At 45.4% G+C, this 13,110-nt stretch overlaps 1 protein-coding gene across 1 annotated transcript; it reads left to right on the forward strand.

Moving 5' to 3' along the window:
• Positions 1-7,047: 7,047 nt before the first annotated feature.
• dusp5 (dual specificity phosphatase 5) lies at positions 7,048-12,922 on the forward strand. Its single transcript, XM_084465944.1, has 4 exons — positions 7,048-7,496; positions 8,334-8,473; positions 9,027-9,246; positions 12,154-12,922. The coding sequence occupies exons 1-4, from the start codon at positions 7,133-7,135 to the stop codon at positions 12,570-12,572; spliced, it is 1,143 nt and encodes a 380-aa protein (XP_084322070.1). The 5' UTR covers positions 7,048-7,132; the 3' UTR covers positions 12,573-12,922.
• Positions 12,923-13,110: the final 188 nt, after the last annotated feature.

Raw genomic sequence — 13,110 nt, forward strand, 5'->3', positions numbered from 1 at the left:
CGAGATAGGACAGAATGTAATTCCCATTGAGAGGATTTGCCCTCATGACTCCCACACAGAGGAAGAAAGGGAGGTAGGAGAGGAGGTGGTGAGGTGAGGACGAGGAGACGGGAAGAACAGCAGAGCTGAGGCGGTGTGAGGGTGGGGGTCTCCAGACAGATGAAGAGGGGATGAGGGAGAGAGAGAAGGGCGGTATAGGGGGCTCAGGCGAGGGGGCATTGGTTCATGGTGGAGGTGCATCACATCCCCTTTTATCTTTGTCTCCTGGGGATTCCTGCCATGGTTTCTGTTGAAGGTCAGAGTGGTTTGTTCCTATTTGACAGGCTCTGTCCATGTGCTGACCCCCCTGCACTGATTACATGATGGGCCGCTTTTGAATGTAGGTGAAATCCAGATTCCTGTTTTATACAATTTACACGCAAGGAGCCACTTTCCAGAGGAACTAACATTAATGTGAAAGCATTATATCTGTTTCTTTTCCTTTCCTTTCGCACACGACAACAGCTAATGAGGGAACATTGTAAGGCAGTCCAGTGTGATTGATTAAATGGTTGTATTTCGGGCTGCACCTCATACGTCTATATTTGTCTTTAGGAAAAGCCGTAATATTAGATTTCATTGGACACAATACATTCATTCATTGGTTTTTTGACTCAATAGCAAATAAATTGATTTGATTTTCATACGTCTCTAGTAAACAAAATCTGAAACCATATAAGAATGGACGATTCTTGTGTTAATGGCTTGCAGGCTTTTTGCCGCAATACTTTTTTCAGGACTTATTTCTGAAGTATTTCTTATTATATTATCTCTCTAACCGGCCTGATCTTATTTCCTAATAAAGATCATTACATGTTCCTCTGAGCTAATCAAGCCATCGCACGTGGAACGACTCAAACTGTTAAATCGTATCTCTCTCCCAAGGTTTTTTTTTTTTTTTTTGTGTCACTTCATTCGATTAGAAAACCTAAAAGGATTTTGCGCTTCCATCTTACGCAACGTTCTAGAGAAAGGGCACATCGAATTACCCTAGAGCCCGTATTTCAATACTTCCACTGTTTCAGAACTCATAACTTCTAGTTAGTTGCACATTGGAAACACAAACACATATTGCTGCAGAGAATAACTTCACATTGTTTGGAGGAATGTCTGAGCCTGCAGGGGAACGTACTTCCTCCAGAACAACAAAGGCCGGCTTGCTTACACTACTTGTGAGGAAATGCTGAGGATGAAGGTTGTGTTGCCTGTATGTCATTCTGGTGTCCTGCTGTTGGGGAGGCGATAGAGTGACCTCATAGAGTAATCTTAGAGGATATTGTACTCTGTGCAAGATCAAGTCTTTCTCAAGGGTTTTAAAATGCTACAAACCTTGAACATTGTGGAGAGTTTAACTCGAGTTCTATTATGATGTATACAATGTATGTATTATTATTTCAATGTCACTTTGGAAACGTCACTGTACATTTGTCTGTTCTAACTTTTAGCCCTTGATAAAAGTTACTAGGCCTTTACTTCTTTTCCTTCTTTGATCTAAACTTGCTTCAGTCACTGTATCCCCACAGAAGATAATCCAGAGGTTTACTCACCACCCAGGCTCAGAATGATATTTATTCCCTCCTCAGAGGCAAAAGTCTGTTTATGCTCGGGGAAGTGCTTGATCCTTCCACTGAATTTGTACTCAACACTAACTTTCCTTTCCCCGTAACAAGCAGGAAAAACACGGTCACGTACACACTCACTGGAGGGGAGCAGACCAGACCACCCCGCGGGGCGCGTCTCTGTTTCACACGTAGGGACATGAGAATGGTGTTATTATAAGAGAATATGTAAGCTTGCGTTGGTGCCTGCTGGTCAACACTTGGAGCTGTCCACATTTCTAGACCTTTATATTTGATGGTAGTGGGTGGAGACGTGTGGTGCCTAACATCCGATCCAATGTGGTTTAAAAAAAGGCATCACCTGTTTCACAGAAAGGCAGTGGAAGTGAAAACGCGGAGACACACAAAGGGAATTACCGAGTCCGCCTCACAGAGGCAGTTTTAATTCCTCTTTGCTGGTTGAATATGAGGCCCTTGACTCATTCGTCTTTTGTAGCTTCCCTTTTAAAAGTAATCTCCCTTCACTTTGGAATCCTGGACGGAAGCCTATTGTGTGCTTTAATTATTCATAATGTTGTGTCGCAAATGGGGAAAACCAAAATGGGAGTAAGTGAGAGTAAATAAAAGAGACTCTCTCCTTTACACTGATCCACTGCTCGTGTGCTGTGGAGCTAAGCCCATCATTTGTGTTTGGTCTCAGTGGAGCTATTCAGTGGCTGAAAAGAAAAGCACCATATGTTCTCAACCAACCTTCGCTAATGTCCTCCGCGGGTTTAATTAGCCTAACAATGTCTTCAATATCATTATAGAGATGTTTTATTCATTTAACATGACCGCCATAGTGTTTGTCCAACTGAGCAAAATGAATTGCTGTCCAAAAGAGGCTTGAGTGGCTCTGCTGTCTGGTACCTCAAGGTATAAATAGTTCTTAGGATTCTCTATTTCCTGGATGCTATGCTGGCGCAAATATTGGATAAGAAAACACGTTCTGCCTTTGAAATCGAAGGGAAGGGATTCTGGTATTTGTACAGATTAAGCCCACCCAAATCTCGGACTCAGCAGTCCTTTTTTGTTATAACAGAACTTCAGGGGGGGAGGGAGTGGGGGAACCCCAACACCTTTGACGGGCGGAGCTACGATACTACGATAGAAAAATCAATTTACAAAAGTGGATGAAGCATTAGGGGGAAATTTGATTTAAAAACAAATCCTTGTGGCCAGTCTATACAGTGTTAATTTAAAACCTTAACAGGCACTTTTTTACAGTGCCCGACTGTTGGCCTCATGGAACTGACGAACACACAAACACACTATGATGCGAAAAAGCGAAACTCCCAGTTCACCCAGATCTGAGCTTGTCTGCCACACTTTGGATAATATTATAGATTTGTTTGACGCAAGCCAACCAGGCCCTACCCTGCCACTCCCCGCACTCACATACACACACGCACGCACGCACACACACGGCTGCATCCACACCTTAACCAAATAGTGAAAAGCTCCTCACTCGTGATCAGTAGCTAATTATCTTAATCGGTATTCAGTGCAACTTTTTGTCAAAATTGTAAGAAATACAGTTCTCTGATTACAAAGCTATGTGCAGATTAGAGGTACATGTACTGCCTGTAGTTTTTTTTACCTTGAATTTGATTGGAAGCTTAATTTGGCCTTCATAGTGATCTTAATGTCTCTCTATCTTGCTCTTTCTCTCTTGAAATACCTTTAGAAAGTGCTGTTCTGCCTGTGAGTCAGACCTCTGGAGGTGTGTGTGTGTGTGTGTGTGTGTGTGTGTGTGTGTGTGTGTGTGTGTGTGTGTGTGTGTGTGTGTGTGTGTGTGTGAGTGCGTGTGTGTCTGTGTTCTATCATGATATCCTGGTTTGAACCCAGTGACACCAAAAGTTTCTGTGTCATAATGGTTCGCCTGTTCAAATAAATCAGAGAATTTTTTAATACTTAGGCTACAGACAGTTGCAATGCCTCCGATAATATCATAACTGTTTAAAGTGTCGGTTTGAATATCCACTTTTTGGAGAGGCTAACCTAAGTCCCAGATTCCAATATTCCAATAATACATGGGCTGAGTTTATAGCTTAGTAAAATATTACACTAGATATAACAGGGCTACATATTAAAATAAAAATGTTACAACCTCAAAAACCAATCTGTATGTCCTTGTCCTTAGCAGCTAATACATTTGAGTTCAAATTCCCCTTTTTGCCGGTGCGCAGTGTTAACCATTGTCAGCGTTTCTCTGCCACGGAAACGAGCGTGACTCAGTAATGTCTTTACCTAGTGAGTCTTTACCTAGAAACAAATCACTCTTCCAAACAGTTTCCGAAGGTAAGGCGATAATCATCGTATCTCCCTCAGGGGTCAACCACGGTGAGCGGTGAAGAAGAAGAGAAGTAGTTTGCTTTCTCACACTATTCTAAGGAACCAGCGTTACGCTGTGGGCATCTTGTCATCTCTGTCAGCAGACCAGGAAGCACCTGTTTGGCAGTGCTACAGTGAGCGAGAGAGGCGGGGAGGGAGGGGGAGAGATGTGGAGAGATAGAGGGGGAGGGAGGGGGAGAGACAGGGAGGGAGGGGGAGAGATGTGGAGAGATAGAGGGGGAGGGAGGGGGAGAGACAGGGAGGGAGGGGGAGGGAGGGGGAAAGATAGAGGGGGAGGGAGGGGGAGAGACAGGGAGGGAGGGGGAGAGACAAGGAGCGAAAGGGAGGGAGGGGAAGAAACAGGGATGGAGTGGGAAAGATTGGGAGGGACGGAGGGGGAGTGAGGGGGAGAGATGGGGAGAGACAGGGGGGAGTGAGGGGGAGAGACGGGGAGAGAGGGGGAGAGACGGGGAGGGAGGGGGAGAGATGGGGAGAGAGGGAGGGGAGTGAGGGGGAGGGATGTGGAGAAATGGAGGGGGAGTGAGGGGGAGAGACGGGGAGTGACGGAGGGGAGTGGGGGGGAGTGATGGAGGGGAGTGAGGGGGAGGGAGGTGTTCAGGCGGGGACGACTCATTGTTTCTGTTCTTTTTATAAATTGTGGTGAAAGGGGGATTTCTTCTGCGGACAGGCGGATCCTGAATATTAGTTACGTGGCTTGTTTACTGAACTGATTTGAAATCCCCCCAGTTACGATGGTATGGCATAGCACTGTTTTGATTCCTACACTGAATATTATGCTTCATAAGACGTTTTACTGGAACGGAAGTGAATCTTGCAACCCATTAATTACATATACCACCATGATATGTGGATACCTGATAACCAAATGACTTTAGCAGAGAGAGAGAGAGAGAGAGAGAGAGAGAGAGAGAGAGAGAGAGAGAGAGAGAGAGAGAGAGACTGACTGACTGACTGTGGTTGCTCCAGTGTTGTTGGGGCTGGGAAGGAGGGGGGGGGCTCCCATACAGCCAGAATAATGTCACAGCTCCAGATTAGACTAGCCCATATGGCATGCTGCCTTCTGTGTCTATAATCCCCAGCCCCGGTCCATTCATCTGCACTTCCTTTACCTGTTTAAAGACAGCCCCCCCACGTTGTTTACCTTACAGTTACCATTACCAGTTACCAACAGTATACGTACGTTTGTATGTATGTATGTATGTATGTATGTATGTATGTATGTATGTATGTATGTATGCCTTCATCCATACTTATGATTAAACAATACAACAATATGATTAAAAGGAGCAGAGAAAAAACACTCCCTCATATCTTCATTCATAAGGTCCTCTGTAGAGACACACACATTCATGTATAGAGACAGATACATTCATATAAAGAGACAGACACATTCATATAAAGAGACAGACACATTCATATAAAGAGACAGACACATTCATGTATAGAGACAGATACATTCATATAAAGAGACAGACACATTCATATAAAGAGACAGACACATTCATGTATAGAGACAGATACATTCATATAAAGAGACAGACACATTCATATAAAGAGACAGACACATTCATGTATAGAGACAGACACATCCATATATAGAGACAGACACTAATATGTAGAGACAGACACATTGATACGGTCCTCTATAGAGACAGACACATCCATATATAGAGACAGACACTAATATGTAGAGACAGACACATTGATACGGTCCTCTATAGAGACAGACACATCCATATATAGAGACAGACACTAATATGTAGAGACAGACACATTGATACGGTCCTCTATAGAGACAGACACATTCATGTATAGAGACAGACACATCCATATATAGAGACAGACACTAATATGTAGAGACAGACACATTGATACGGTCCTCTATAGAGACAGACACATTCATATATAGAGACAGACACATTCATAAGGTCCTCTTATCCACATGAATAGAAATGTATTGTATCTTGTTTGTTGGTAAACCAACACACACACACACACACACACACGCACATACCCTTCCCCTTTTTCACACACTGTACTCCAAATAGCACACACAGCTGTACATGAGACCGCTCTCCTGTCTATCTACCTACCTACCTACCTGTCTGTCTAGCCATATATCCAGAGATACACCTACCCACACATATATGTACAAATACACACACACACACTTGCATGCGGTATGTGTGGAGATGGCCGTCTGTTGTTTACCCTTCCTGTCATCTGTGTGTCTCTATCTCTCCATCTCATTCCTCCTCTCTATCCCTCTCCATCCCCTCCACGCTCTCTCTCTAGTGCTCTCTCTTGCTCTATCTTATTCCTTTGAACATAATGTTCTTATCACTGCTATTTACCATATCTTTCCTTCCTTCTTTAGTCCTCCCTTTTTTTTGCATACCTGTTGAACTTGTTAGTCAAACGCTTGCCGGTGCAAAGATAAGAGTGCAATATTGACACCTTCACACTCTTCAAACAACAAGTCATATTAACATGAACAGATGCATCCATGCACACATGCCCAAAGCATGTGTGCAAGTTTCTGGTGGGTAGATTCGTATTGATCTGTGTATTTGAAATGTGTGGGATTGCAGTGTGACATTTAAGCCGATTGGTTCATTTGAGAGATTAGGCCCAGCCGTCCACCGGTAGAATGTGGTTGCTCTGCATGGGACTGAGAGCTAATGTTGTTGTGGTCATTTGCACACGTTTGCACGGTGGTCTATTTGAAGGGACTGATTCAATTTGCTTCCCGATACTATAATCATCATTTTACCGAAGAAGGAAACGTAAAACGAAAACGGTTATGAAGGCGAAACGATAGCGGCATATGAGTAACAGTTGATTCAAACATTAACTATTTACCGAGACGAGGGAGGGAGGAGTCAGCACACAACGCAGCAACACCAGTGTGGGTCGGCGCGCTTGGGCTGTCGTTTCTCACCGGTGTCCGTATATGGTTCGTGACGTCACGCTCCGGAGGTCCCATTCACTTAAAACTCCTCGGACGGAATCCCCTCAGAGGAAATGTAGAAGCAGACAGGACGCAGGGCTCACACACAGCTCGGCCGCACCGCTCGGTTAAGACTCTCAGTTAATTCTTCAGGCAATAATAACAAAACAACAACCACTCAACGGTCAACATGAAAGTCTCAAGCATAGACTGCCGGCGTCTGAAGAAGATCCTAAGGAAGGAATCTGGAAGCTTTCTCGTCGTGGACTGCCGACCTTACTTTGAATTCACGAACTCTAACATCAAAGGTTCTTTGAACGTCAACTTGAATTCGGTGGTCGTCCGGAGGTGTAGGGGAGGGCTGGCGCCCGTTCAGTTTGTCATCCCCGATGAGAGGGCTCTTCTACGGCTCCGGGAGGGGAGCATATCGGCGGTCATAGCTCTGGATGAGCGGACACCTCATTGGCAAAAACTGAAGAAGGACAGCATTGCACAGATCGTCCTTAATACCCTTTCACATCTAGCCAGTGGAGCAAACATATGTTTCCTGAAAGGTAAGAACCCTTTAGGGTCAATGTTATATTATGTTCCTACTTGGTGAAGAACAAAAACAAATACTTGAAGTTCCAGGCGTAATATTTATTTTGGGTTTGGTACACACACCTTTGGGCTTTAACCTAAAAATGTCAATCAAATGTAAATTATATCCGCCTAGGCCTATACCCAAATTAGACACTTCTCTTCCACATACTGGCATTTTTTTTGTTAAATAAATACTATATGCTCTATATTTAGACGAAGCAAGTACCCAACACAATCAAATCCATACCCAATGTGGATGTGAGATTGTTATTATAATTTTTTCTCTAATTGTTTTTCAATCAAATATTAACAAGGCATACACACACATACACAGCATTGATTACAATTTTATATATTACACAAATGTTCAATTGACACATTGTTATTTTTATCCATAAACGTCAGAGCACGCATACACGGGTGGGACTACAGGGCGATATGGTGTGCGTAAGGGCTGAGTCAGAAGAGTGGTAGAAGCTTATCTGAATGCACCAATGTGTGGTTCACAATGACTCGGAAAGGAAAGGTGAACTTAATTATACATCCCAATCAAACCCCCTGCTCAGGACAATTATTTCCGTCTGTCACCTCCTCAGACCTCAGGATATTGGCCTAAACGAATTAAGGGTCGACGCCCAGCACGATTAATTACGCATTGATATGCGTAATTTCAAACAATCCACCGTGTCTTAAATGGTGTCCCAATTCCATGTGTGAAAGCGGAGGGATTATAAAGACTAACAGGCATACACCTATGCAACTATCAACTGATTCACTGAGATTAATCACCGTGTTTTCCCCTTATACAGGAGGATACGAGAACTTCCAGTCTAATCATCCAGAACTTTGCAATGAGGTGAAAACCGTCGTCCAGAGTGACACTGAACCCGAGAAACGACCCCTCAGGCGCTGTGAGCCTCTTTCGTTCCACAAACCAGACTACGATCAGGTATGACACCGGATTGCGGCAACGGATTGCTTTTATCTTTTTATTTTATTTTTTACATTTGTTTGTTATCTTTTTCTAATCACCACTTCGAAGACATTGAGGCTACCACCACGACACCATTGACATATTGTAGCCTATATATAATAACATCTAATCATTCATTATAATCTGGTTGTAGGCCTCCCTCTGTTTTCTTTTACAAATTTCCCACCCATACGTGGCCGATTTGACTAAATTACTGAACTATCAACCATCATTTTCTCTGTTTAGAAAATAAAAGAGAGGTTTCTCTTATCTGGGCAGATAAGATCCAATGCTATGCAGATAACCCTCTGCTCTGACCTCTCTCCTCCCTTCACGGCCAAATAGTTTAGACTAGAATCGGCCATAACATGCAGTCAGGTGTGTTGGTTGTTGTGATGGGGGGAAGGGTGGGTACTTTGACTATCTGAAGGGAGGTCAGAGAATTAGCATTTGCGGCGTCTATTTCACCATGGAACCGTCAGACTCACCCGTCTCTCTCCCCCCCCCCTCCCCCCCGTCTCATTCTCAGGGTAAACCCGTGGAGATCCTGCCTTTCCTCTACCTCGGCAGTGCCTACCACGCATCCAGGCAGGACTATCTCAGCGACCTCCGCATTACGGCCTTGCTCAACGTGTCCCGCCGGGAGCTACAGCCCACCAAGGAACACTTTGACTACAAGTGGATCCCCGTGGAAGACAATCACATGGCTGACATCAGCTCCCACTTCCAGGAGGCCATCGAATTTATCGGTGAGTGGAGTGGCTTGGGGGGACACACTCAACGCTCACACATCACATTCGGGAGCGAGTTTGGTCCTGAACCAGTACTACCAAGTCCTCGTTTTGGTCGAGCAACACCTTTTGGGGGAAGTAGGCCATGCTCTGTGTGTGAGTCACCCCACTGAGCCACGTAAGAAGCCACGTAAGAACCCTGCCAATTAAAAGTGCACAGAGGATCAACAGCTTTACACGGACTTACTGAGCAGTGTTATACAACGGTGCAAGCAAACGGAGACACTTGGACAAGGGTGTGTGTGTGTGTGTGTGTGTGTGTGTGTGTGTGTGTGTGTGTGTGTGTGTGTGTGTGTGTGTGTGTGTGTGTGTGTGTGTGTGTGTGTGTGTGTGTGTGTGTGTGTGTGTGTGTGTGTGTGTGTGTGTGTGTGTGTCCTTTGTAAACACCTACACCATCTGAAAACGGCGTGTTCCAAAGTGGAGACAGAGGACACACACACAGAGTCGGCATTAATCAGTCTAGCCTGTCCCCCCCCCCGCCCTCCATCCTTCCGCCTCTCGACCCAGCAATCTGGTTCTCTTCAGGGGGAAGGCTTCCCCCCCTTCCCTCACCTGCTCACCGACCCCCACCCCCCAACAACGACACATCTTCTTAGGTTTAAAAAAATAAAACGATGCCGTCATCGCCTCCCACGCCTCCCCTAATCTCTGTGGCTTTACTCTGTTTGGGCGTGGCCTGCCAGTGTGACAAACCTAATGAGTAGTTAGTAATGGTGGGCTAATCCAACACACAAGACACAAACACACACACTGTTGTTTACAAGATATGCCGGAATGACTTCCAAGGAAACGGGGTGGCTGTTCCGGCAACCCCATGCATTCGTACACAGATTTGAGGTAGAGAATCACTCACACACACACACACACACACACACACACACACACACACACACACACACACACACACACACACACACACACACACACAAAGGCAAGGGCTTTTCGTCGAGATTGAGAGATAGCGAAAGAGAGAGAGAAGTGAGGTGTTGGGTAATGTTGGAACAAATATATATATATATATATATACACAATGCTCTTGTGGCTATTTATAGACCTTTGTAGCGGTAGACGGTGCTTGCCCACGGGAGTGTTGGACTGACCTCCATCGGGTGGGCTGCTATTATTGCTACTGTTTGTATAGCCCACCTACATGCAGGGCACCTTCGTGTCAGCCCACATTATTACATAAGGCATTCAATAGGTTCCCGCAGCAGGTTTAGCCATCGCACAGGAAGGGCCTCTGAAAGCTGTTAATCGTGATTAGACCAAATCCATGCCAGAGCCCAGCGCCGCTGAACTGATGGAAAATCAATCTCTAATCAGGAAACTCTTACAGCAGTTATGTATGCGTGTGTGTAATGCGTGAGCTGTTATGAGTGAGTGGCTGTGTGAGTGCCGTGGGGTGGGGGTTCTGACGTCCAGCCACAAAGAGGAGTAACGACATTGACTTACTGACAATAAGCATCTCCAACCAATGAGGTTCCCTCGTTTCAAGGAAGGTTGTTAGGTCACCCACGACCTTCATCATTCTCTCCTGCCCTCACTGCCCCCTCCCCTCCCCTCCTCTCCTCTCCAGACACCATTGTCATGATTCATTCATGTGCTGTGTTTTCCTCCTCTGCTGTCAGAAGCCATTGCTGCATATTATAATCAGCCCCAGCCCTGCAGGCCACTTAGAGGTTGTAGGTTCCCTTGTTCAGCAGTCACACATAATGAACTGACCATGTGGGGTCGTTTAGAACCCCCATCATCAATTAATGGGTATTCCTATTGTGTTAGTGCATCTCGAATGAACCTCTGCATTTAGATATCCCAGACACGTTTTAATGTGCGTCTGGTGTCTTGCTGGATGTTAGATTTTGGTATTGGGTTTGAGAGCTGGCGTGTAGGGTAGGAGGAACATTTTGTACATTTTGGAGATTTAGGACAAACACATTATGTCTGTAAAGTGGGCGCATGAACAGGAGCCCAGCAGGAAAATAAAAGCGTGAAAAAAAAAAGGGACACGGACAGAGAGGAATTGTGTAGGCACAAGCGGTGATGGTGTAAGCAGAGCATCGTGATAGGTGTAGGCAGGCAGGTGGTGTATATACGGACAGCATGTGCGAACGTTTTACACACACACACACACACACACACACACACACACACACACACACACACACACACACACACACACACACACACACACACACACACACACACACACACACACACACACACACACACCGCTGTAACACAGTGTACCCAGCAGCACCCCCCGCTGAGGCGTGGCAGGAGAGTGGTCTCATGTACAGCTGTGGTGACTCATCCCAGCCCCCAAGGAGTGGAGCACAGTGTGTGTGTTTACCAACAAGCCAGATCCTATTACTTCCTCTTCATGCCCGTTTCTATATAGGACATGAGACGTGAATGGAATAATTGTACATGGACCCGTGTCCAACTGAAATGGAAGAATTTATATATTTGAATCGTTTATGTGTAATTTGATATCTTGTGTGAGAGCCTCTTTGGTTGGGTAGCTCTCTGTCAACGGTTTTACCTAACGGGGTAAAATTATAATCTCACACTCATTCAGTACATGCAGTCCGTGATATATTTACCACACTTCTGTCCTCCGCTATAAATGTCAGTCGCATGGACGAAAATACATTCAATGTTGTGATGCATCATCGTCATCCGACGCAGTAGTTTCCGTAGCGTCATCGCAAGCGTTTTTGTTATCAGTTGATTGAGGTTATCTCTTCATAAGGCTGATAGTGAAACCACAGATCCTGGAACATCAATGATGAAAAAAAAAATGTAATCTGGTTTTGCATCTTTTTATTAACGTGTCCACCCTTTGTCCTTTTGTTGTCGTTCCAGATCGCGTGAAGCAATCGGGCGGGAAGGTCCTGGTTCACTGTGAGGCGGGCATCTCCCGCTCACCCACCATCTGCATGGCCTACATCATGAGGACCCAGCGGCTGCAGCTGGACGAGGCCTTCGACGTCATCAAACAGTGTCGGGCCCTCGTCTCGCCCAACTTCAGCTTCATGGGCCAGCTGCTGCAGTTCGAGTCCGAGGTCCTGTCCTCCGCCCCGGTCCACGTGGCCACGCCAGAGCCCGCCACGCCGTGCGGGCTGGAGTCGGCCTCCTTCTTCACCAGCGAGTTCACCGTCCAGAACTTTGAGCCGTCCTCCGCGACGTTCAGCCTTCCTACCTCGTTCCTGGCCCCGCTGCCGCCCCTCCAGACCCCGGGCCACCGCCAGTTCAACCTGAGCCCGATTACAGCACTGCCTTAATAGTACACGCACGGGAACTGTGACTCTTGCTTATAGTCTTACTTGAAAAATGACGGGGACGAGAAAACTAAATACGCGTGGCAACGCTTTGTGTGTGTTTGTCTGCTGTTCGCACCAGCAAAGTGAGAGGACTTGATGATCACTGAAGGACACAGAAATGTCAGGGTTATAGTATTTAAGTCTATGAAGTCTGTTGGCCACAGCTATGGATGCTGCTGGCTTGTCTTTTGTCGTCTTGAGTGAGAGAGAGCACAGCGTTGAACTGCAATATACATGCCTTAGGTTGATATTGTAATTTTTATTTGCTTATTGATACAGCCAGCCTGGTATTTGAACATAATTTATTTGATAATTATTGTCTGTCTGTCCTACTTTTCTCAACAAATGTGGTTGTCAATAAAAAAAAATGTACCACAGTATAAAAGTTGTTTCTATCTATTTTATAGCCTGCATTTTATACAATTTGCAATATGCAACAATGAAACTGATTGGATTTCAGTTATTCTTGGTAGTGTGGACCATGAGACAACCTAAATGC

The sequence above is a fragment of the Micromesistius poutassou genome (assembly GCF_964030765.1).
Source record: "Micromesistius poutassou genome assembly, chromosome: 3".
Lineage (NCBI taxonomy): Eukaryota > Metazoa > Chordata > Actinopteri > Gadiformes > Gadidae > Micromesistius > Micromesistius poutassou.